Source organism: Schistosoma haematobium, chromosome 1 (assembly GCF_000699445.3).
Source record: "Schistosoma haematobium chromosome 1, whole genome shotgun sequence".
NCBI lineage: Eukaryota > Metazoa > Platyhelminthes > Trematoda > Strigeidida > Schistosomatidae > Schistosoma > Schistosoma haematobium.
In genome coordinates, this window is record NC_067196.1 from 30,735,579 (window position 1) to 30,762,973 (window position 27,395).

The following is a 27,395-nucleotide window of genomic DNA, read 5'->3' on the forward strand; positions in this document are numbered from 1 at the left end:
ACCCACTTTGATTTGGACAACTAAGTAGTATCACTAATCTGGACACTTTGAGTGTGGCTTGAAGCCAGGTACATGAATCTGTACTCGGTAAATGAGCGATAATACAATCTCAATATCGCTGCAAAACTGATTAAAAGATTAAATGTAGTTGGTTGAAGTTTCGTTCAATGACTACACAATACATCAAAAGTTTCATTTTGGTTATTGAACACATTTTAAGTCTCATAAATTTCATCCGTTGTTCTGTCGATCTTCATTTAAGTTTAACAGTAGATTAGGGATAGAGCTATATAACTATCCTGATGAAGTTTTAATTTAAGTTGATATTTAATAATAACGATCCTATTCAATATTACACTTAGTTGATGTAAGGAATTCTGAGCCCAAAATATAACGTCTTGCAAGATATTTCACTTTAATACACTTTTTAACTGTCAAGATTAAAAAATACCTTCAAAGCTCCTACAATAATCGTGATTTATCATTCAGTTTTAAACTTGACTACCTCAAGCTTTCCTTTACAATATACGCTATAGAAAAGAAAATTTAAGATATTGTTGAGCACTTATATTACACTTTACATCTCATGTATTCTAATACGCTTGAGTGACGTTCTATCAAGGAAAAGTAAGGAAGAAGGTATACCGATAAACGTGTTATCATTGCCTAAGTTTTGGTAAGTTATCAATGAATAATGAGTTCAATATACAAAATTAATTAATTAAATCCAAAACCGTAAAAGTATATTGAAGCAATTTCATAATAAACTAAGCTCGTAGATTAAAACCGTAACATTCTCTTGTATAAGGTTCCGTTATTTATTATCACCCAATCACAATTTCTACTTAAATAAGAGGTTAACCATATTGACAAGTAACTATGTAATACCATACAACCAATTGATTAGAATTGAACAAGTTACATATTCTAATTTTGATTAGCACGTCTTATAGTACAAATATCATTCGAAATTACTTATTATCAACCGCTTTAGTCACCAAATACTCACATACATCATAAATTTACATCAAAAAGAAAAACTTTTGGTAAACTATTTCGAATAAAAAATCACCAGAGAATCCCTAGTTATTATCATTTAATTAGCCAGTTTTGGACTATATCTTTTCTACTGTCATTAATAACTTTTGTAAAAAGTATCCCCTACCAATAGGAAATATCTTTCTAAATCTCTTTAACTCCAATATTTCTCCGACTTTCTTTCTGTTGATAAACAACAACTAATAACCATGTTAGCGTTATTGTTTTAGTTAATCATTGTTTATCTTTATCCGCTAAAATACCCCCAGTTTTTTAAAAGAAGACTGATATCATTAATGTTAAACATAAATCAGAAAAATCCTACTTTAAAGTTTTGGTCACTTCAATCAACATGCAAAGTGTTTTTTTAAAAAGGAATTGACAATTTAATTAATTTTTAAATGATATTTATTATCTTCATCGTTTAAACACAATTTACCATATTTGTGTATTTTTTTAACGTTATGTTTTGTTTCTGTATGGTTTTCTCTTGTCGAGTTTTTCTTTTCTTTCTTTCTTTCTATCGCATGTTAACCAAATATACAACAAGACAATTGATCTACTTTATGTAAAAGTAATAACAATTAGCTTTATCATGATGTATAGTTGGTGAAATTGTAAAATACCAAATAATTAGTAAACAAATTAGTCAAATAAAGTTAAATGACTATAGTCAACCAAAGGGAAAGTTTTTGTTTAGATTATTAGTGCTCAGTTGGGAGATCTTTCTGTAAACATTGAAGAAATGTTTAATCCTAGGTAGATTTAAAACTTTAGCACATTAATTCATGCGTCGATTACGGATAAAGTTAATAGGTCCTTAGAATGCTAGATTGCACTTAAGTCTATCTGGTGACGATCTGAGGCACAGAAATATGATCTAGAATTTTCTTTCCGGTTAGCTTAAACTATCTATTGATTATAAGCAAAGATGGATAGTGGCTAACAGTGGAATCCAGAACGCTCGTTTCATTCTATTTGGTATTCGTCAGCTGGCCACTATCCATCTTTTTTTATAAAGCTTGTGACTTAAGACAATATCGAGGCAACCCGTACAATATTCATATATGCCAACAAGAAACTGATCAATTGCAGTCCTAAACAATACCAAGTGTATCTATAGATCATTACAGAATTTGAAGAATATTTTTCCACGAACGTTCTCCGAATTAATGGTTAATTTATACAAATTACCAAGTATTCCAGAGAAATATAGACGATACCGTTACTGTATGAACATATTTTATCTCACAACTTAAGTTTTAAGATATAGGATTATATTAAATTATATTATTTGATTACTGCTTTTATTATTTTACATCTTTCATCAAAATAAATACGACCATTCATTGAAGTATTCCTTACTATTGCTGTACGTTTTCAAAACAATCTGAATAAAATTAATTATTACTAGGATGTAAGTGTAGTAGCAGTAATTCAATATATGAATAGCATATACTACTAAATTGCTTCATCTAAACGGTCACCAAAAACTAATTGCAAGAAGAATTTCCACAGTTTAAGTGAACATTTGTGACCAATGGAGTTCAACAACGTCGTGGACTGTCGTCCTGTAATATACTGAGTTTACCGAAGTCAGAAACAGAGGTGAGCCGTTCACCACGAAGCCTGAATGTCCTGGGTTTGATCTTTAGAGTGGTCATAAGTGTAAACTGCTTCTGAGTCCAAACCTGTGATGAAACAACTATCCAGCAATTCCTAGTTTTCAATGCTTTTCAAGCTGAAATCAGCTTGTAATGTAAACTATCTATGAAGTTAGTAATATCGGCTGCTAATTAATCGCGATATTTATGGTGCTTTATTCATTGTTTGAACTACATGTCCCTTCAGTAATCATTCGAAGTGATAAACAACTGTACGTTGTAATCACTGAATTTTAATCCACAGCTGAAAAGCTAATATTTAACTTACAATAATGATTATAAGTCATCAAAAGAATCCAGTCTTTTTAGCTAGCACAAATGGCATCACAAATAACCATTAGTAATCAGAGTTTACCGAAGAATTTTTTAATACTTACGTCCGTCTTATGAACAATCCATACACATTTACTTGGGTTAACCAGTATTCAATTGAGTTTAACTAAAAAAATATCTAATATTCAGTACATTTTGCTTCTCCGTACTTCATTAATTTCATACGAATTCATGTTCGAAATCTAAACTATAACGAATAACTAATGTTTGAGTTCTCTACATAAGTACGTGAGATCAGTTAATCATTTCGATCACTTAACTTTTGTAATACATGTGTAAAAGTGATAAGTGTATGTATGTGGTTTTGACACATTTGAAAAAAAAACACACTTTTATCTCACAAAGAAAAGAAAACAACTTAGTTGCTATGTTATTTTAAATACTTTAAATGTTGTTTTTAGGTTTAAAAAAATCTTATTTAGGATTTATTGTTTAGTTTTCCACCTTGTATTTAAACGCTGATGCATATTGGATTCCAGTCACTATTTTGATTATTCTATTCAGATCTTTAACTGTAAACATTGACAGTTGATGATTGTGAAGTGTGTATATGTTAAAATCATATTGTTAGTAATAATACATATTTTTATAACCTAGAGAAATAATAACATCTACTTCCGATTTCTAACACTAATGATGTTACGTCATATTGTGAAACAAATTTATTTATTTGTTTATGTATTCATAGACATGGATATTTCAAAAAAAGTAACTCGGTTATTTTACTGGTAGATGAATAAAATAGTTGTTAAGTGAATCAACTCGATTCTTATCGTAAGAGAGAATATTTCAATTCGTTTGACTAAAACACTGTACACTTATAATAATTACACAATGGTTAAGGTTTAAATAGATTAAAACTATGTTATATCAGTTGATTACTCACTATTCTTAGATATATTGATGGTTATTGGTAAGAATTTAGTGATATTAATCTTCGTATTACTGGCTTATTGATCCGCGAACCGAGCTGTGATACTTGGAATTGTAAACCCATGACAGAAATCGCTACTCATATTTGGATCAATAGTCTGGCTTTCTATTTATGTTTAAACAACCAAAGTAGTTTATCGAAGTGGTTGTCATTTTTCCATTTAATTAACCTATCTGATGACAGCAAATATATAAATATTATGACTACTGGAAATCGATGTATTGTAGTACCGTATAGAATTCCAATCACAAAGAGAAATGTTGATAATATGCTTTCCAATAAAGCTTCTATCTAACAATCTTCATTTTATTTGATTAGATTTTAACTCAGTTATCTATGGTGACTTATTCAAAAATGGATATTATAGTCACATAAGGAAGTCTTTATCTTTCCAATAGAATGACTAATGATTTCAGATAATTTCACGAAATGCCGATTTTAGAAAATATAAAGCATCTGAGACGTATATATGTTTAGAAGATGTATTCAGTAACAAAGTAAAGACCTTTATTGTAATATGCCGAATCAAAATTAAAAATGTATATATCTAACTTTGCTCACTATAACTATGATCATTTCTATATTAGGTCACAGCGATTGCATTGGATAATGGAAAACCTCGTTTATCTTCGTCTGTTTTAATCAATATAACTGTCTTGGATGTCAACGACCACAGTCCAGTCTTGGCGTCATATGAAGCCGATGAGTCTCTTTTAAAAACCAATGATCTACCTATAGGACGTTTTGGTTTGAAAAACTTATTTATTGTGAGAGAAAATATGCCGGTCAATACATATATGGGTAACATACTGGCATCTGATAAAGATGAAGGATTAAATGCTGAATTGAGATTCATGTTATTTCCAGATCCAGTATACCGCCTACACGAAAGGTTCAGACTTTTACCTAATGGTTCACTGTACACAAATGTTGAGTTGGATAGAGAAGAGAAGGTAAGTGTAATGCTGGCTGATTACTATTGAAACATGGCTATTACATCACTAACCTACTTAATATTTTGTTAGTAGTATAGAATATTAGGATAAACATAGATGTTCTGGGACTAATCACAATGCTCTGAAAGGATAGGAAAAGGTAATTGTAACTGATTTATATAAAATCCAAAGTTCTCCAAATAACTTATGGCTATCAAACATGAAAAACTCATCTTAGTTCCTTCGACTACACATACAATTATTTTCATCCCTCACGTAGGAAAAATTGTTAACCAAGTTAAATCTAGTTTGAAAAAACACTGAAGTAAATGGTTTACTTCTATAAAATTACAATACTAATTATTTGTATAGTTTTTTTTGGGGGGGACAGACTGTTGTACTCCGTCTCCGATTAGATTGCTGACTGATGTCTCTAAAAGCTTAACTAGGCTACTATGAGAATATAGAATACTAGATCTGAATGGAGAGTTTTTTGAAGAGCTGAATTACAGTCGTATTTATTTATATCCCAAATGAGTCGTAAACAGACAAGTATTTTGTCATCTTGGTCAGTTGAATAATCTAATTACTCTAAATAGATATTCAATAATACCAGTTCTCATTTATTATATAGCCTTACGACAATATATGATCTATTTGTTCTTTCTAACCATATTACAAATGACAATGGTCAAAATATTCCCATATATATAGTAATGAATCTATGTATTGATTTGTAGGATCATTATCGCCTCACAGTCGTTGTGAGTGACCAGTCACCTGATGAACTATTAACAACAACTGGAACTATTGGCATCATTGTTCTGGACTTAAATGATAACCAACCCCAGTTTTTGAGTCCACATGGACTTTTAATTCCGAGTACGTTGAATATTATTCCCTTTGTAAATAATAGTCCTACACCAAAGTCAGACAGTGATTTTAAAAGAATTTTATATAGTAAGCCTAACATTACTTACCAGTGAATTTACTGAAATATGTGATACACTTTGTCACATAGAAATAGTGGAAAGTTAGCTATAGTTCAAAATGATCCATGTCTGAATAATTATGATATCAGTGAAAGATATTCAAATAAATCAAGTTATTCGATACTGTTTGTCATCTAATGTGCTCATATTGTTGTACACTCTTCATTTCGTTTTATATCATGATGTGCTCTAATAAAATTCTACACTGTAATACAACTAGAAAAGGTTTTACAGCAAACAAATTCGATAGTCCCATTGTTATCGTTGACCTCAAATGAAAGTCAGTAGATCCTAAATGCGAACTGTTGATAAAGAAAAGCTATTCACTATCATTAGGCATGCTTTCTTATTTATGGTTTCTAAAGATAATGTACTACTTCTGTTAATTTATGATACTACAGGTTTAGTGACTCAAACAATTTCCGTTCACAAATTTCTCTTGCCGATAGTTTTTTCTACCAACAATATTACGTAATATAAGGACATTTCACAGCTTACTGAAGAACATAGACTCTTCAAAAAGTCTTCAAAGGTAAATATTTTGATATTTGATGTATAACGGTTGTGTTGAAGTCAACTGAAGAATGTATATTTGAAACAGGCTCGTGTTAGGACTGTTTTGAAGTTCAGAATTTGCAATTTGACAGTTAAAGAAGCCTAGAAGGAGAAGAACCAAGAGAAAAGTGATTCATACTTGTACAAGTTGAAACTGTTTACATTATCATTTCAGTGAGATGGATCTGAAATGAAAGGATCCCCAAACTATTCACAATGAGTAATAATTAAACTATCAAGCAGATTGATTGTAAGTCAGCAATTTATACTACTCATTTGGTGTTTATGTTCAGAAAAGTCAGTGGTTATGAAGAACATGGCAGAAGGTGTGCAATGAGTTATCGACCTCCACAGAAAATATACATAAGTGTGAAAAACAGAGGAAATGATCTTTTAAGTATTTAATGGGTTTGGCTGTCGAAAAAGTTGTGGAAGATCATGAGTACTCAATACCATTTCCAACTGAAAATATACTGGCGCAATTAGTCCATGAGCAGAACCTTTTCTGTCGAGAATTGTTTGCATATCTTTTTCGAAGTTCTATAGTAGTTTTAAATTACAGTTAATCATTCTATTCAAGTGGTGTATGTCAGTACGTAGAGTTAATAAAACTAAATTTATGGAACATTTCTGTAAATATCTTCGAAATTTTGGAGTTTTATTTCTCCTAAATTACTTTAACTGGTCATCTATTACGAATACCCTTAAATAGATCTTTGCATTTTTCCTTACGCTTAGATAACACACAACTCAGTGGATTCAAACGACATATGAATAAGGGCATCGTACTTTATGACCAACCTTTTGAAGATCACAATTATAAAGTAGTAAAGGGTAATCAAAAGCGTAGTGATCAAGAATATCAAAGTGAATCAAGTCCGCTTACAGATACAAATACACAGTCTACGGCTCCTGAGCCAGTAGTTCGCCTATCTGTTTACGAAAAACCTGATCAAGTGATAAGTAAACTGTATGCTGAAGATCCGGATGCTGGAGACAATGGGGCTGTATTTTACTTGCTTGAAGAATTTTATGATTTATCAGTGGATAAGATCAGACCAAATCCTCTCATTAGAGTGCAGCCAGAGACTGGCGAATTAATATTAATACGTCATATGGCACCAATTGATTTGGGGTATCACTTCTTTAAAGTGACCGCATCTGACCGTGGGCATCCTCAAATGAAAATAGATCAAAAGGTAACTCATCAATATTATATTTACAAGATTAATTGGTTTATTATTACATAAGATGATGACAATTCGTCCTTCTTTCCACACTCATTTCAGATTCTTCCGTTACTTGTTGAAGACAAGCCTGCGTCAGGAGGCTTGGGACAAAGTTCATTATCATCTAGTTACTATGTGAGCAACATAACTGGACTTGGACTCGATGAATGGGGTCCAAGCGGTGGCAAAAACATTCTAATTATTACTGCGTTATCCATCGTTTCAGGAATTCTAGCAGCTATACTAATTTCGGCTGTTTTTTGTGTTACGAAACCATGCTCACGAAATCGTCATGGAAATAGATGCGCAAATGGAAGACATGATAGATTAAGAAATAGACCTCCAACGTATCCAGGAGGTCGAGACTCAAATAATGGAATAATAGTGGATGAAAATGGGTCTTTCATTAATGGTACAATGGATCAACGAGGTTTTCCAGTTTCTAATGGTTCTCATCATACGACATTTCATAGGCCTCCTGGTCCACTTAACGGTGACGTGTGTATGGACAACTGGTTGCATCATGTTAGAGATAGTCAAGCGAATTACGGAAATATGTCGTTCCCATTCCATAGTCCTTCGAATGATTCAAAAAACGACATTTCAAATGACCAACATATTCTCATAAATCCCAGGTATAATAATCAAACAGAAAACCATATGGTAAGTTAACATAAGCGATGATTAATTGATATATAAATTTACATTGAAAACGGTGACAGAACTTTAACATTTTTAGCATTGTAGTAATATTTTATCATATGTAGTTAACCACTTAATTATATGATAAATCCTTAAATAAGTAAGACTTTAGTATTTATAATTTTCAAATATATGCTGGACTAATCAATTCTAAATGTCGCACTCTGAATCTAAGTAGCTTTTCAAGTAATTTATCTGTATGATCACAGTTATCTTTGGAGGGACATCATGTTATAGATGAAACAATAGATCAATCAAACAGTTAGTCAATTACCAATGAACAAAATTATTTGTTGTTTATAGGATTTAAAGTCTCGATGATAAACAGGAAATTATTACAGCGTTTTCCGGAAGAAATAATCCTTACAATTCAAGATACATTGATACGTCAGATATACTTTTACAAATCTGTCGATAACATTATAGAAGATTCGCTCTTAGCTACTGAGATCTTTACAGGTGTGTCGACGGGAAACAATCCTTTAGTGTAAGATTTTAACAGCAGTCAACATAAAAGACCCTTTAACCCTTAGTCCCTGAATCGGTCACTGGTTCATCACTGTTAGTTACAAGACACTTGAATGACAATACAGTAAGATGTCTTATCAGGTAGAAAACAGTGAGTTGTCGGAGTTTAGCATCTATTCTTCTGAATTATCAATTATAGTGGGATACTGTGTAATACACAAATATTGTTTACTTTAAACTATTAGAAGCAAATTTGTGAAGTCATTGAATTCAGACCTGGTTTATTTTTTAAGTCTTTTATAATAAACGTTCCAGCGAAACGTTTTATCATTTCATTAAAGTTAAGTACCAACAAATAAAATGGTCAATTTCTGTTTATCAGAAGGAGGTTTTGTGTAGATTTTAGTAATTTTATAGTTGAATTCATGAGTCATTTTAAGCTAGACTATCATGGAAAAACTGGAAGCACTGGGCGGCTGTTTCGTCCTATTGTGGGACTCCTCAACAATTCGCATTGACGACCCCGTGGTCTAGCTTCAATTAACTAATGAATTCAACTATTAAATTATTAAAATATTCACAAAAGCCCCTTCCGATAATAATCATCATATGCTCACTGGTGACTGGGTTCTAGAGGTATTTCCTGAACTTCTAATGAGAAGCCGTGACCAGTGGAGTTCAACCGGGTCTGTTGTGAGATAGTAACTCATTGAAGACATTGGTAAACGGTGGCTCAACTTCGTGGATCGGTTGAAGTTAGACAGTAACACCGTTGGATGCCGGTTCAGTGTTCTAGATGTTAAGCGTCCGCGCACGAGACCGGTAGGTCCTGGGTTCGAATCCCACAGGCGGGATCGTGAATGCGCACTGAGGAGGAGCTCCACACCAGAATGAAACGGTCGTCGAGTGCTTCCAGGTATTTCTGTTTAGCCTATCAGTAAGTGATGATTTAACGATAACATAGCGCATTGTTGAACAGAAATGGTGCATCTTTAAAATATGCAAATTTCAATAATTGTTTTGACTCATTTCCTATCTTTCTATTTTTATCTAAAATGAAAATCTTATTTATTGGTCAACTCAAGAATTATACACAGAATGAAACACCGCAAGTTACGTACGAAAACTTGAGGAATAGTCAACTTCATGATATTCATATCTCACCTGATTTAGCTTTGGCTAATCTATCACTTTCCTCCAGAAATAATGACCAAGCTGTTGCTGTACGTGTTCTCAATCAACAAATGAGTACTGATGGATTTGATGAAATTCAAGATCAAATATTTCTACCCCGATCCAATAGACTTTCTGGGATAACAATTGGTTATTCTAATGATTCAATGACTTCAACTTCGAACAGTGCCTTGCCTGCATTTAATATAAAACTGGATCCTGTAAATGCTTTTTGTGTTACTAGACCGATACCGGTAGTGTCTAAAATTATATGCAATTTCAATGAAGATCAAATGGTAAGTAATTTAGAACTTGTTTATTCCAAAGAGTTTTATTATGACTAATAAGTAGTTTGGTGAAATACTACTGGTCAGAAGTGGTGAAAAAAATTACAAAAACGACAGAGCATTCTACATGCAAACGGAAGCTCTTCCTCCTGATATTCTCAAACAATAGGACCAAATAGAGAAATTATAAACTTAGTTTTTTTATAATTATGGTTATTTGAAGTTTCTTGCATGTAAACAGAAGCAACTTTCCGACTAAACGTTCTGCTACCAGGTAATAACATACTTGTTTTAGTTGTGGGGAGAGTCACTTAGCACTTTGTAAAGAATGGACTTTCTCACTGCGAAATTTTAATCAGTAGCTGACGGAATCGGTATAGTTCATCTCAGTTGTAGAGTAATTTCTAGTTGTTCCAGGAAAATCAGTTAACAGATGGTTGAATATCTTACTTATTCAATTATTTGACACTTAAATGGAGTGTATAACCTGGTTATAGTAATCCACTGCTAATATCTTTTCAACTAGGCGTATTATTACCTATTTTTTGTTGCTTCTACTGGCTTTGCTGTGGAACTGGTATCAAATCAAGTTTCTTGAAATAATCATTGAATTGCTTATTCTCCTCATAAGTGCCTTAGTTATTTTTATATATTTCCATTGAACAGGATTCTCAGATAACAGAGAACAGTGAGGCTTTACACGAAGCAAATCCTATGAACTCAACACACTTTAAAATGAATCTACCTGATAATCCTTTGGATGACAGGTTAATTAGGCATCAAGGGAAGAGGTTAGTTACAACAGTACCTAAATTAGGGACATTTTACAACTGTATGACAGTAAGTCACAGATCAAATTTAGGTGTTGAACAAATCATATCATTTGAAGAACATGCATCCGATTCCGGTCGTGGTGGAAGTGAAGAAGAACTAACTGTACAAAATTGTGATCCACATAAGGCAGAAACAATCATTTCAAATATGAACCCTGAAGAAGGTAACGATTTTTTTCATAAACTTTTCATGAAACCAATTAAAAGTCTTATACTAAAAAATTGGTGTCAATAAAGTTTTTTTTAAATTTCATAATAGATTATGGGATCTAAATTAGTTTAATAATTTAGTTAATAAATTCAGACCTGTCCAAAAAGTATGACAAAATCAATCAACATGATTGAGACTGTTAAACATTACTTGACTTATTTCTAGGAGCCTCATAAGAATTAAATATCATCAACAATATTTTATTCGAATTTTCATAGTTTTAAATCATACATTGATCCTAGCTGGATTACCAACAAAAACCAGGAAGCACCGAGTGGTTGTCTCGTCCTTGTATAGAACCCCTCAGGAGTGAGCATCTACCACCCAGCTACAAGTAATGTAACTCAGGACTTACGATCGTGAGCACAAATCCTTAACCTCTAGACCACTGATACGGCATCCAATCATATAAATATCAACAATTAATTCAGTATATTGTGTGAACGTCCCCATTGGCTGTGGTGGAAAACTTTCACCCAATATTACTAAACTCCATTGGTCATGGCTTTTCATCAGAACTCCAGGAATTTCATCTTAAAGTTAGTCAACTGAGAGAATATGGTTATTGTCAGTACATGATATTGTGAAGATTATAGAATCTTCATTGTTTTAAGATCAGTTCGCGAATTTACAACTGAAATTTTAAAAAATCTCTCCATATTAAAATAGGCATATTTATAAGAATGGTAGTTTTAACAAATTCTCGTCAGGTTCTATTGATATGAATTTGAATCCGTAATCAAATAGCCAAGTTTAACGCAAATAAAATTTCAAGAATAACTAAGTCGGATAAATTTAAGTTCGATAATTGCAGAGGTAAAGAGAACATGTGAATTAAGCATATTGAGGCCATTTTTTAAAGATCGGTATAACTAATGTTTTATGGGATATGAGTCTAATTAAGGTAGGAAAATAAACTGAATAAATTGCTGCTGAATCCTCAACTCGTACTTTTTTTATCAACGAAAATTCGTACTGTGAAATGTTTTCTCACCAACTCATTATTTCCTTTTCTTAACTAGGTGTAAGTATATGGAATGAGTCGACTATTCAAAATGATGCATCACTCAACTCAAACTTAACAGATAAATCTGATGTCAGTTTAAGTAATCCATGGTTTGAAACAACCGCCTCACCAATGGGACCAGATTATCAACACAAAGATCCCTTTTGCATGTCCACATCATGAACAGAATGGAGAAAGACTATTAAAAACAAGTTAGAAAGGATTTAGTTTGCTTCAAAATTTGTATAATACGAGAAGAAATACTTATTTCAAGACAAATACTAACTTATCGGTAAAAACAACACATTATGATATTAAAAGTATTCTACAAAAGGAAAAACGATAAGTTTGATGTTCGATTCTGAGAAACAAAAATACCTTATGCTCTATTTATATAATCTCTCAGTTATTCCATCTTCATTCTTCTCTATGCATTCATCGTATTGTTTAATTTCACATATAATTAAGTGTAATTCAATGTCTGCCTCTATGGTATTGTATGAAAATTGATTATAGCTTCTCTCATGTATGTATATAAGCATATATCTGAATCTGTACATTTCCTTAAAAAACCCTATTGTTTGCTAATTATTGAAATTTTCATTCACACTGTCTTTATCTATAAATTTGTCACCAGGTTATGCTGTTTCTATATGATCAATAATTTCATAGTATACTTTGATTGATTGACAATTAACATGTAAATACATTTACTAGTTAGAGATACAATTAAAGTTTACATTCCTTAGGTTATTAATTAAGCAAAATAAAAAAAATTGACACATTGAACTATACCTGTTTTATAAAAAAATTTCTGTGTTTGTATCTGTCTATTTAGAAAATCGCAAATACTTTCTTTTTTTAGATATTCCTTTATTTAAACATTTCTCTACTAGGAAATCTAATTTAATCTAAAAATTTTCCTATTAATACCCCGAACTCGAGTTGTTTCGTTCCTGGAAATATTCTATTCTTAAAAACTAAAGGTAAAAATTCCGCAGACAACAGAAAGTCTTTGTCTTTTCACTTGCGAAGACAATGAAGTTAGATTTCAATGGGCAGTCAATGATAAGTAGTTTAGTATTAGTAAATAAAGAGTGTAATTTAAAGTGTCTTGTACAAAATATCTTATCTTCATAGACTGATTAAAAAAGGGTTTCGGTTAAAGCTTTCTAATTACACCAATGCCTATCGACTAGTAAGCTGTATTTGATAGACGTCACAATGAAATTAGATCTCATAAGTTGAGTTATATAATCTATACTACTCATAAGTAGTTCAAATATTTACGTAAAATTTCATGGTATGCTGATAGGTCACCCTTAAATATAATCGACCCTAAGAATATTTCATCTAAAATCTGGTTAATACATATTTAAAGGTAAGAATATTTCATAAACAACATACTTAGCCCTTCATTAATCGACTTTCTGTCATCAGCACTGAATATTGTACTGACAAAATCTATTCAAAAACCATTCTCAGTAACCCATGAAGCATAAATAAACTTGTTAATTAAAATATTTGTTGGTTTTGGGATTCTGACCGACAATTCACAATTTTACAAAACGAAGTGAGGTATGGAAAGAGTCTACAAAACCAATAAAAGTAATTCTAATGTCTATCACTTCGGTTCTTATACAATTAGTTTACATTGTGGCTCTGGCGTAATTAGATGCCTTATATAAAGATGAGGTGATAGTCCAATGCTCACTATTTTCAACGAATCCTCAACTGGCTTCAATTTGCAATAACAACTACATTCAAACCAAACAAATTCATCATTAAAAAATAGCTTGCTGTAGTTACATTTTCTAGTGGGAAGCAAAACTGATTCTTGTCTTTCCCATAAAAATAAGTAAATCTGATTTATTACAAATCAGAAACTACAGTAATGAAAACCAATATAGCTGATTATTATTTTCACAATGTTGACATAAAATTTTGCATTTACTCGTTTTATAAATATTGGGTAGGATTAGCGTGATATATATCCAAACAAAACCACTGCAAAATTCGTGTACAGTCATATATATATATATATATATATATATATATATATATATATATATATATACGCTAGATAGTAAACTATAAAGAAACAATAATAAGTTGTATGACATGATAGTATACAAGCTCATTGAGACTACATAACTTTATATTACGTGAAAAAGCAATAAGAATATTGAATAAAATTGATAGTGGCATATGAAGACACTTTCTTGGGAATGAAAGGATAAGAGGGGTAAAGTACTGTGGTTATTATCATTCATTTTTATTAACAGACGATAGCAGTCAAGGATTGATAAATATGATTATGTCAAGGGCAAAATAAGTCTTAAAGTTACATAAGTTAAAATCAGCGTATAACTATGAGAAGTATGTTATCTCTTTACTATTTTCGAATGAGATGCCTCATTTTTTTATTCGAAGAACTCTGTGTTAACTAAAGGTTGTGTAGAAAGCTTAAATTGAGTTAGCTGAATGTCAGTCATATGAGACTACTTTGTCATAAGGTGTGATCTAGCGACCTATTGTTATGACACACGGTATCAAAGACTGATACTAATACACAAACTTCCTATAAGCAAGACCTCAACCGGTTACTGAGTGAAAAGACTAAGAGTAAAGGAGAAAGTTTACGGGACTAAACCGAATTCAATACAATAATCTTTAGAAAATGAAATAATTTCTCGACTAATAACATGCACTTGTCATTTGACGACTTTTGATTGGTTTACTGTTTTACCTATCATATTATATTTGAACTGATTGGTATAAGACATTAACTTGAGCTACCGTTCAGCTCATAGGAGAAGTGGTCTAATATTTAGGAACTTTGACCTTCAAATTTTGGGTTATGTGTATGAAGTTAGTTCGATATTCTTCAGCTAGTCAGTTAAGTATTATTACATACCTTCACATAAAATGCTTCACCCAAAGCCGAATACATACATTTATATTTGATAAGTGATTTACACTAGAATTTATTTATTACTTACGTGAAAATCTAATGTAAATAACATTAGCTTATTCTAATGGTTTAATAATTTCAATACAATCGAGATAAATGATAATCTACTGTCTGAAACAAAAATCATTTCTGAACCTGTTATATTCGAGCGAAGATTAAATTATGGGTAACTTCCAAGAACTATTAATGGACTAATATTCTATAAATATTCTTATTGTATAATTATTCAACAATTAGATTGTGTATATTTATATTCTTATTATTATAAGCTTTAATTTGATCCATAGACTATTACTTTACGATTTATCATTCCTGAATTATGGCCTGTCTATTAATTACTATCTCCCTCATTCACAGCCACTTTTTGGCTTTACTGTGCACACATGTTATTTTCTATTTCATGGTACATTGTGGTCTGCTTGATTGATATATGAACCGAGTATGTCTGAAATAAACGATTCGATTCGATTCACATTGCAGAAGCTGGTATTGTGTTCTGGACTCAAGCGGACGGGCTAGGCGGAAATAGGACCAATAAGGACGCTAGGCTGCTCATACCGGTCGAACGTCATTGGTTTGGCATAGTGTTAAGATTGTATAAGTCGTATTTTGATTGGTGGATAAATCACGATAAAAAGCCGGACATAAAATCACAACAGAACCAATGTGGCTAGTAAATTTGTTATCGATAGATTTAGATAGCTTTACTTGATAGTAATTAAAAGAACGATTGTATTCATAAATATCTTTATCATTGTTGTTGTTTTCAAATTTATCTCATATAACTCATATCATTGTTAATATCTTATGTGTGCCGAGAAATTTACCTTTATTCATATCATGAATTCAATAAAATTCTTCAATGATCTAGTAAAGTTCCAAATATTACATAAACTTTTGAGCTTTCAGGCGATCATTAAAGTGATAATTGTCAATCTAAATCATATAAGAAGTTACATTCTATCTCAAATAATTACATTTTTCACGGACAGATAAACTTAGAAACTATACCTTTAACCATCAGTAATAATCTGGTATTTTAGTATACATAAGTTGCAAAATGTAGTTTAGAGACAGTTTAAACACATATTAATTAGTTCCTTAACATTTACATTGAAACTAAAAAACTTTATGAAGTGTTCAATGCAGTGAATGACAAACAGTTACATATTTTTTTGTTTATTCAACCAACTATAGGTAACATTACTTGATTAGTGAAATTTTTCAATCTGGTAACAGTCAAATATAAACTTAACAAATAAATTCCAGCTCAGTACTCTAAAAGTTAAGCGTTCTTGCGCGAGACAGATAGATCCTGGCTTCGGATCCCGCGAGGCGGGATCGTGGATGCACACTACTGAAGAGTCTGTGGAGGAACGTTATTTAATCGTCATTTAGATCGAACGATGTTGTCGAAAGGGCTCTCCACTTTAGTGGTCCGAGATCTGACTCCAAGGCGACTGTAATGATGATTGTTGTTGAAATATATATGTCGCCTATCCTCATATATAACCATCGACTTTAATCGCGTTAGTCAATAACGCAGTTAGATAAGTCAAATAACGAGAATGGACTTTTGAATACATATATTTTGTATATGAAGCGAATGGAATAGAGAGAAGAGAAACGACGCGCAGTGGAGATGGCGGGTAAGCCAACTCCCCTTTAACCAAACGTTAATCAATATTTATAGTTAAACAAAAATAAGTCACAAACATGTGATGAGTAATGGGATAAGAAGTGTACACACACCTACGCGCTCATATAAAAACAGTCAAGATTGATAAGCGAATAATTACCAAGGTCAGAATGTGACTCGAGCAGAATGAATAGATTGAGCTGTCCGAAAGCTAGAATAAGGTATATAGGCTTAACATAATAACAGACACTACAAGTCCCACAGTAGGATTGAACGGCCGTCTTAGTGCTTAAAGGTTTTTCATGGTAGTCTAGCTTCAATTGACTTATGAACTCAACTAGTAAAATACCCTTTTCTGTTAATAAATAAATAAATGACAATAAATCATTCACATTAAACTTTTTTATCACTAGTAATTTCCTTCAATATTTATTACATTTGTTTTATTAAGGTCAATTATATATTTTTTTTGTTTACCAACAATAAAGTGTCGATGTACTTTAAGGGATATTCTTTAAATATCAATCTAGAAAAAGAAGAAAGAAAAAGAGCTGAATGTAATTTCGAATTCAATGAAAATCAAGAAAAAAATATACATTTATGTTTAAAATAACCTTCATCATTGTTTTAATTAAAGTAGAATCGAGTGAATAAAGGAAAGTATTAAATAATGAAATATCTAATTCTATTTATTTATTTATTTAGTTGTTTACAATTTGACTAGTTATATACTTGAAATAACCTTCTTTAAAAAGTACATAGAAAGGAAGTAAAAGTAATACAAGAATTTTGAAATGAACATTTACATTACTAAAATCACATTAATTTATGAAAAGTTTTCATCGAGAAAAAGATGTATCTAAATAACTATATAGGGCGTACAATTCGGCAAGTTCGTCATCGTATTACAGAGCATCATCCATCGTGGTTAAACAAAGGACAGGTAAAAGTGATTAAAAGCTCTATTCTCTCTCAATTGGTTGATACAGGTCATCAAGTTCAATTGAAAAAAAGCTTTTAAGGTTATCTACCATATCCCATCAAATTTGCCACATGGTTTACGAGTGCGCCTTTTGCCCATATATATATATATATTAGTGTAGAGCCATGATGAATAACTAATTGAAAAGGAATTTCTTCGCTCAGTTCGTTCCTTCTTTATTTACCAAATGTCAAAATGGGAATTTTCACTATAACTATTTTAATTGTATTATTGAACTCTTTAATATTATATATTTACATTTTCATACAAAACTGATATGAGGACCTGATAGCTTGTTTAATTATTCTTAGATTTCTATGATTACGTAATTAATGTCACAAAGATGTTAGTCAAAAAGTGATACAATTTGAAGATGAATGTTGTTAGTTACTACTGGTTTATAGAATTTTTTTGTCTTCTAATAAGAGTAAATAATAATTCAGAATGAAAATAGAGTTTCAAAGAAATATTTCACTTTATAGAGAATATAATTAGGATATTTCAACTAAGATAGTAGTGCTTTAATAAAACGTATTTGGTAAGTTGGTTCATATTCTCTAAATTCACTCTCTTCCGTGTCTTACTTCAGACTACTTATTAATATTCAGTAACTCATTTCATTTCTAATAACATTTGAGTGTATAATGTAGGGTAAATCTGTTGTCAGATGATATTCTTGAGTACTTACAAAGACTGACAATATTCCGCTTATCTATCTATCTATCTTCTTAATACTTGAAACAGATATTTTTTTTATCTTAATTCGCTCTTTTAACCTTTATTGTAAAAGCTTTCATGTTTTGGTGCTCATCGTTCTCATTTGGCACTGTTTGCTGTTCACTATTAGCTGTCATATATCTTTTCTCATGTTGTTGTGAGTAACTTTAAAAAAAATCACTTTAGGAAGTGCGCTTTTCGAATTGTACACAAACTTGGTAAACATTATAAACGCCTCACGAATTGAGGTTGGTAATGTGTTACACATAATTCCACAATTATATTATTGTCTTTACAAATAATCTCGTATTTCGTCCTGCGATCATGTAGTTGGTGAATTCAATAAAAATTTACAACCTCTAATGAAACTTATCTATTTGGTCATCATTACAGAATTAGATGAAAGAACAATATTTTTTAAATAGTGATTGAACTCTTTATGGACTTACACATGCTAAACTATGGAAATTATATAATTTTTATAGTATCTTGTCAGTTGTGGTAAAATAAATTCCATAGAAGGAAGTGGATCAAAAACGTTTTCAGTTTTTATAGACTTATTTCCTAATAGATGAATTCTCAATTCATCAAGATTTCATGTGAATTTACTACTTCAATGCAGCCTAAAGACTATTACTTATAACTGAAAGAAGAATTGGATACTCATTTCATAAGATTTCGAACAAAGACTGAAAAAGCTTATCATTACATTCTGAATAGTTAGTTTTTAGTGCTAAATCCTAACCTCCATCTTTTCCCAATAACAAATTGCATGATAACAAAGTTTAGTTTAAAACCAATCATTCAAATTAATTAAGCCAAACAAAATCTTATTATTGGAATCCTTATGAAATATATGTCTAAAGAAATTTGTTAGAACACCGTTATTCTACACATTTTAATCAAAATTAGATGATGGTCATAAATAATTCAAGTTAAAATAAGCTTGAAGATATAAATTACGTCATTTCTACTAAACGAACAAGTGGTAATCTACTCACCACAAAGATTTGAAAGTTTTGTACATGATTACATCAAAAGTTATGAATTAGTACTACTAAGTAATCATAAGTAATCATAAATTGTTTGATCTTTTATTCTTCATTTAAAGTTTACTGATGACCGCTCCATTTATCAATTTCATATTGAAATGCAAAATTATTTGGTAATGTTATGATCAGTAATTCATTTAGAAAACATAGAATAGATATTTCTTCTTAATAAAATCATGTACAATGGTCATAAATCCCTCCATAATCTTTAATTTGGTCCATTTGCATTTACCTTTGCTGATATATATACAAGTTTAAGTCAACATTTGGTAGTCTCTTAATTTAAATAAAATCCAATGGAACCTAAAGAAGAGGAAAATCTTGTTAAATGTCACATTTTACCCGCTCCTTTTTTCGGCACATCCTAATAGAGATAATTTCCCAGCCTAAATAGTATAGAAATTTTTAATGAAAAACAGAAGTAATTGCAATCGTTACATTTGTGAAACAAAATTAGACAACTCAGTAAAATATTCCTTTTATATTCTTAGAATTATTCGTTTTATTAACTTCGAAATGACTAGGATACAAATAAAAATTCAGATAGGAAGTTACGTAGTGAAACTAAAATAGATCACTAGGTAATTAAATTGTGTTTATATGATAGTAACGGTAGTAGAGTCCAACGATCTAGGTTCTCGAAGTTCAAGTAGGCAACCATGATCTGTGGAGTCAGTTAAGTTGGAGGAGGGGTTAAGATATTAACCTACTAAAGTTATTGGATAGAGAAAAATTACATCACAAATTGAGGGCATTTTAAAGACTTCATTACAACTCGATCGTCTAAAGACATCATTTTTACTGTGATACCTTTTCGAATCCCAGTTGTTCGACTCCTCTTTTCCCGTAAATCTAATGACGTTGAAAATTTTTTTGATCAGCTGATTCTTGATAAAGTTTTAACTACTAACCTTTGAAATGATTATCATTACCGATTATGGCCTTTGTGATTAGTTCAATAATAAATAATTCTTCTGTGTTTCTTTTGACTTGTTTTCCTACTAATCAGTATATATTTCAAGGCAAAGCTCTGAGAGGTGAAGCTTGAGTATCACAATTTTGTGTATTACGAAAGGTATATATTATTGTCTAAGTAGTTGAGACACAGTATCTATGTAAATTGCAGTCCTATACAGGTGAATGGAGCAAATAGATAAAAAATACTATCATTTAATAATTATTTAATTCATATCAGAAGGGGTTTTGCGGATATCGTAGTAATTTAAATGATTGAGATCATGAGTCAGTTGCAGCTAGATCACCATGGAAAACCTGGAAGCACTGAACGGCCGTTTCGTCCTATTTTGGGACTCTTCAGCTGTGCCCATCCACGTTCCCACCCCGCGGGACTCAAACTCAGGATCTATCAGTCTCGCGCACAAGCTCGAGGCATAAGGTTGAAAATGTCTAGGGTCTTAAATTTATTTTGATATCACACTTAAATATGTAAATGTATCTATACAACTAGGTTGTGTTTATTTGTAGTGAAACGAACTGAACGTTTAATGATTGAATAGATATTCTGTAAAAATAAAAAAAGAACCCAGAAAGTGGAGGGGAAACTCCGACAAAAGTTGAAAAGAAGTGACTTCAACAAATGCTTAAGTGTAAAATATTAAAGAATTCATACTAATTAGTAAAAGACAATAGTACCACTCAAATGATGAAATCATGAATTCAAATAGATAGACAAATGGTGCTGCATTCACTTAGTAACTTCTCAGATGTTGTAAAAAATTAGGTAACTCTAAAACAACTCAAACGACACTATACTCTTTTTTAAATAAAGCATGGTCAGAGTTAATTGTTATAAAGTAACTTTGATAAACATCGTAAATATTTGTTCATGAATCTGGAGATTTCGAAAAAAATCCATTTAATGTACTTTGTCAAAGCAATAATATCAAATACAGTTACAGAAACATGAAACTGACCAATATATTAAGTAATACAAAAAGGACATATATATACGCAAATTAATGCTAATTATGCTAATTTTATGCAGTATTTAGTCACTTGCAACTATTGTGATGTGTACTACTTATATTGACATAAGTAGTATATGATATTAGTCGTGAACAAAAGGTCTGGCAGCAGAGAGACAAGAGGATCGAACAGTAAAGAATGGAGACAGAATGCAATTTGTATGAAAATACAAGAACAATGAAGTCTGAGTAATTCTGAGACAATTGATGGACATTTTGCAAATTACGTATTTACTATTTGATTGCTAGATTTTATTAACAATTCCTGTAATTTTGTGTTAAATACATTCGATTGTTACCACTGGTGTTCTTATTCACTGCAGTAGGAATGAAACTGCGTAGACCACTATATATACTGAATTCAATGCATGATAATAAGTCTGTAAATATTAGATTCAAGCTTTAAAGAGTGATAATTGTCTTATCTTGACATAAACTTTCTTTAGTCAACAGTAACAAAAATGTTACAAACCGACTATATTATTTAAGTCATCCAAAAGTTTTACGGTTTATACCTAAGACAGTTTCAGATTAAGTTAATCGAAAATTTTGTCATAGGGAACGGTGTGCGAATTTAGAAATCAGTTAAGGAAAAGACGGATGGTGAAAAAGAAAAAAAAATATACGAAACTATGAAAAAATATCCGGAAAAGTTATTTTATCAAGAAATTTGTGGAACAAACATGCTTGCACCTAATTATTGTGGAATCTAGTTATTTACGAAAGCAAGATTTATGAAGTAATTAGAAAGGTAAAATAGTTCATAGCCGAAATGAATTACCCTGTCAAATATTGTTAAACTGTTCAATGGAGCAGACAGCTACAAATATCATGATGATACGGTCATCTCTGTGCTAAATAACACAGTTTCCTAAGTGCAGAATACAAAACTGTGGTTCACTAATGCTCAATTGTTTTCAGTGATGTAAAGTAATGTTATCGTTCCATTAATTCATTCGCTGAACTTGTAGGTTTTACTAACTATATTTTTAGAACTTATAATATAGAAGGAGAACAGAAAACGTTTCAAGGGTCAAATAGTGTTAGAGACTGTGATGTTGTTTCCTACTCCTATTAAAGCAATGATTATACTTTAGAAAAGCTATAAAAATGCAGCTAATTTATAAAAGTGATATATAACCTATGTTATATGGTCAATATAGCTGGAGTTGAGGATAGTTTTGGATCAAGAATCGTTAAAAAGCTAACTGCAAACTAAATTAGAAAAATTTAATATTTTCGTTGTAAACAGTTCAGTTAATATGAAATGAACAAACAACCAACATGTACACTAGTCAAATTTCAAGTAGGATTAAATCCTACGGAGATTTTAACCACTCACCGACAATAAATCTTTATATATAACTCTTAATTACATTATTTTATTCTTAATTCAACCATTAAGTATACGATCAATTAAGAGATTTTGTTTTTCCTTTTTAGATTGAACAAAAATGATAACAACATTATTTACTGAAATATCTTTTATAAGAAAATATTACAAAACTAGCCAATGTTTAAAACAAATCAGCTGATAAACGGAACAAAATACTGAACAAACAATAATAATGAATTTAGTCTACATGTTTAAATGAATACACCAGTCTTACGATTTATTTAAGGTTAAATACCATGGCAACTCTTTATTGAATGAGAAATTTCAATTTCTTTACTTGTAACCAATATTAAATACCATTATTTTCAACAATGTTCTATTATCATGCATAGGTTATGGTTTATTTTTTGTATCTTTACCTAGTGCAAAAGAGAAATTAACATATGTATACATTTATATTACAGAAAACAAATGTATTATCCTACATATTCAGCTTTAATTCCTGATAAATAATCTTTGTCTACATAGTGTTTATTGTAAATCGATAGTTTACACTTTAATAGAATCATGTGATACATTAGTGTAATACATTCCAAAAAAAGAAAGAAATAATCCACAATCACATATTAACTTATTACGATATACGTAAAACAAAAAGGTCATTTTTAATAAATGTGAATTTAAGGATAACGCTTGATAATAAGCAAATGAAACTATATAGACCTTGATATTAAAGGTACTATTACTAAGGTAGATTTAATGTACAAAGTACAAATTATTTTTGAATAAATACATGAAGTTAGAGTGTTCATATGACCAGAACTAATAAAAATATCTCGTCATATACTTTGGATCAGTTTTGTACATTACTACAAAGACCATCTTCCAGTCAAATGTATTAGTAGTTTCTTATACAAGCTTGTTCTAAACGAGGATAGATGTTCTCTTACTGATATCTAGGAGATTGGTTGTTTGTATAGGGATTTTTGCACATCTCTTATCAACCTAATTAGTACGTAGCTAGTACTCCTCCTCATTTATGTGGGTTAGCACATATATGTAAATTCATACGGAGATGAAATGTCATGCAGTTGTACATCACGTTGTCACAAGTGATGGCTGTTTAGTGAATTTCCTAGAAGTCCAGTTGGTTATTGTGATTAGTAAATTAAATGAAGTCAACAGTGAGACCATAAATCATGGGTGTCATTGACTGAGGAACGAATTATAACGTCAATTAGTTGAAACTAAAAACACAACAATCCAATTTAAATAAGTGAATAATTGTCATCATAATCATGGTGATACATCAATGTCTTGAGTTTCACCATACATAGGACCACTGGAGCGCATTCATTGAAGTATCCAAACTTGTTTTGTGTCACATAGTTTGCGAAATACTTGAGTTTTAATTTATCTAATAAGTGTCTTTCAAGATTTAAAAGTTTTTGTATAAATAATTGTATACCGTCAATATTCACCTTAGTTAGTCCCTTTCCAAAAGTGTTGGATAGAAAATAATTATGTATAAAGTAATCAATCCTTCTTCGTCTTACTTTTCTATCATAATAATAAGGAAATACATTCTCTTTATTATTAAACTTTTTAAGCCTCTAGCATTTAATCAAACGGATACTTCATTCAGTAAATAAACAAATATCATCTAATGGTGTACTTCATCCATATTGTACTAGTTTAAATTTGGTATTTTTTTCACGCTGGATGGAAACCAAAAGAACCACTGGCAAAAATCAGAGGTTTTTTGTTACTCATTTGAAGAGAAAACCCAAATATCATGACGTTGTGTTGTTACATTTGAATTTAGGAGTAGAGATGGACTATTTTCTCATCACACCAACTGAAACTGGAAGATGTTGAACTCTAGTTCACTTATAACTTCAATATTGTGAAGTTAGTTCTATAATTCATCAATAGTACCATTTATTGATGAACATAAGATCAAGATCTATTTGATACATTCTGGAATTCAATAGCCCAGCAATTGAAATCAATCAATGATACGACTAACTTTAAAGGATATATAGTTAGGTTATTATCTACTAAAGTTTTTTATTAATCAAACGATAAGTGATATGTTGTTGGAAAGCATTACAACATAATTTATCATTATTCTCTTTTAGTTACTAGATTGTATTAATAATTAGAGATGTTTAAACTTAAATGATTCACATATAGGAGAACTAAGTTCAGTCTTATTTTTTTATTATCACATCTACCTTAATCAAGTAGAAGTAGAAAAATATCCTAGAACTTTTGTGAAATTAATCCATTAAATTCTAAAGCAAAATATAAACTGAACTTTAAATTCTGATTTTTGAGTACTTTTGAAAGTCAATTTATGTTTACAAAGAAAATCACTTTATTCGTTTATCTCATTGACAGAGTTAATATTAACCTCAATATAAAAGACCTACTCATATTCAAAGTTGCTTATGAGTAGTATTGTTAGTGAAATTCAAAATTATATTCATTCCATTACAAATTTCTGATTCGTAACACTTTTTAGTAACAAACAAATTTCAGTGACTCATTAATATTTGTTATTATGATAACGAAGTCTGTAATAATCAGATCATTATTAAAATCATTAATTTAAAACAGAAAAAGAATCTATTTTTTCATTAAAGCAACATGATTTAAGTAAAAATTAATACTTATAAGACTTGTATACCATTGTATTTTAATAGTTGAATTCTCGAGTCAATTAAAGCTAGACCACCATAGAAGACCTGGAATCAACGGACGGCCGTTTCGTCCCAGTAGGGGATTCCTCAGTAGTGTTCGTCCATGACCCCATCCCGAGACATCCGAACCCAGGACCTATCAGTCTCGCACGAGAACGCCTAACCTCTAGAACACTGAGCCAGCATACAAAGGTGTTAATGTCTAACTTCAACCAATCCACGTAGTTGAGCCACCGTTTACTGTTGTATACAGTGAGTTACCACCTCACAGCAGACCCGGTTGAACTCCACTGGTCACGGCTTCTCACTAGAAGTTCAGGAAATACCTCTAGAAGCCAGTCACTAGTGAGCATATGGTGATTATTATCGGAAGGGGCTTTTGTGAATATTTTAGTAATTTAATAGTTGAATTCATGAGTCAATTGAAGCTATACTACCATGGGAAACCCGGAGTCATTGGATAACCGTTTCATCCTATAATGGGACTCATCAGCTGTGCGCATCCACGATCCTGTCCTGCAGGATTCGAACCCAGTACCTGCCGGTTCCGTGCGCGAACGCTTAATCAAGGTAATAATTTAAACTACATGTGCTGTATTATAAATTCAGACCATTTGGTTCAATAAAGGTATAACTTTCAAAAAATGTACTAGACAAGTACAAATTAACTAGGAAGTTATGTTTTGAGTTAATTTTGTTCAGACAAAAATAAGGTACATGTAAATAACTTCAATAGTTACATATAATGTTTTTCTTAATAAGTTATGTAAATCATTTATTTTGATGATAATTCTAAGATACAACTGGAATATTTTTCCTGTCAGATTAAAGTTAGATTTTTATGTAAATAACTGTAAATTGTTTGTTTAACAGTTAAACTTGTATTGGTTAAATCAATTAGTTTTTTTTGAGGTCAAAAATGTCTACTTTCAGTTTCACTCGATTGTTATTATATAAACTCTGTTATATTATAACATTTAAACGTTACAGGTTCCCATTGACTTCCTTGATAAGAGGCATATGCGGAGAAAATATGTATTTAAAAATGCTCAATTGAAGGGCTGCAAATGATCAGTTTTGACTAGCAGTGATTTTCGTTATGGAATGGTAAAACTTAGGAAACCACTAAAAACCTAAGATCATCTAACTACGTTTCGTTCTGGTATTAAATTTCTCTGCAGTGTACACTTATCGGGGGTCAAAACAAAAACTTTCTGGAATAATTAACAAATGATCTTCGTTAGTGAAGCATCTGGCCGCTAAAAGCATTGAAAGATGGTTGAAGTTTGGGATAAAAATCAATGGTTTAGAAAAAATACATCTATCATGGGACATTAGTGTTCTATATTCGATCCCTGGCGGATTATGTATAAGCAATATCATGTAACCTGAAGTTGAGTAAAAACAGGTTTCTAGCTTTATCTGGTTTTAAAGATTTTTAATTTAATATCAAAAAGCAATGAGAACCTATTTTAAAGTGAACTGAAATAGGTTTATTAGCGTGAAATATCTATTCAGAGTAAGAAAGTATGATATCAATGACATATTTCATATTGCGAACCTAAAAAGAAAGTGATTTATAGAAGAGAAAATGTATCGAGTTCACAACACGATGCCAATTTTTTCGGGAAATCACAGTATGGCA

The 27,395-nt window shown here is 31.0% G+C and overlaps 1 protein-coding gene across 1 annotated transcript in view; it reads left to right on the forward strand.

Annotated features, from left to right (window-relative positions):
• Nucleotides 1–14,120, forward strand: part of HMR-1_2 (Hmr-1p) — a 129,193-nt gene extending 115,073 nt beyond the window's left edge. Inside the window, exons 8-14 of the mRNA XM_051215553.1 lie at nt 4,557–4,922; nt 5,645–5,786; nt 7,190–7,650; nt 7,741–8,343; nt 9,936–10,319; nt 10,977–11,307; nt 12,377–14,120. Of these exons, the coding sequence (XP_051073690.1) occupies nt 4,557–4,922; nt 5,645–5,786; nt 7,190–7,650; nt 7,741–8,343; nt 9,936–10,319; nt 10,977–11,307; nt 12,377–12,543 (2,454 nt within the window). The 3' untranslated portion in view covers nt 12,544–14,120. The remainder of the gene's footprint in view (nt 1–4,556; nt 4,923–5,644; nt 5,787–7,189; nt 7,651–7,740; nt 8,344–9,935; nt 10,320–10,976; nt 11,308–12,376) is intronic.
• The last annotated feature ends 13,275 nt before the right edge of the window (nt 14,121–27,395 follow it).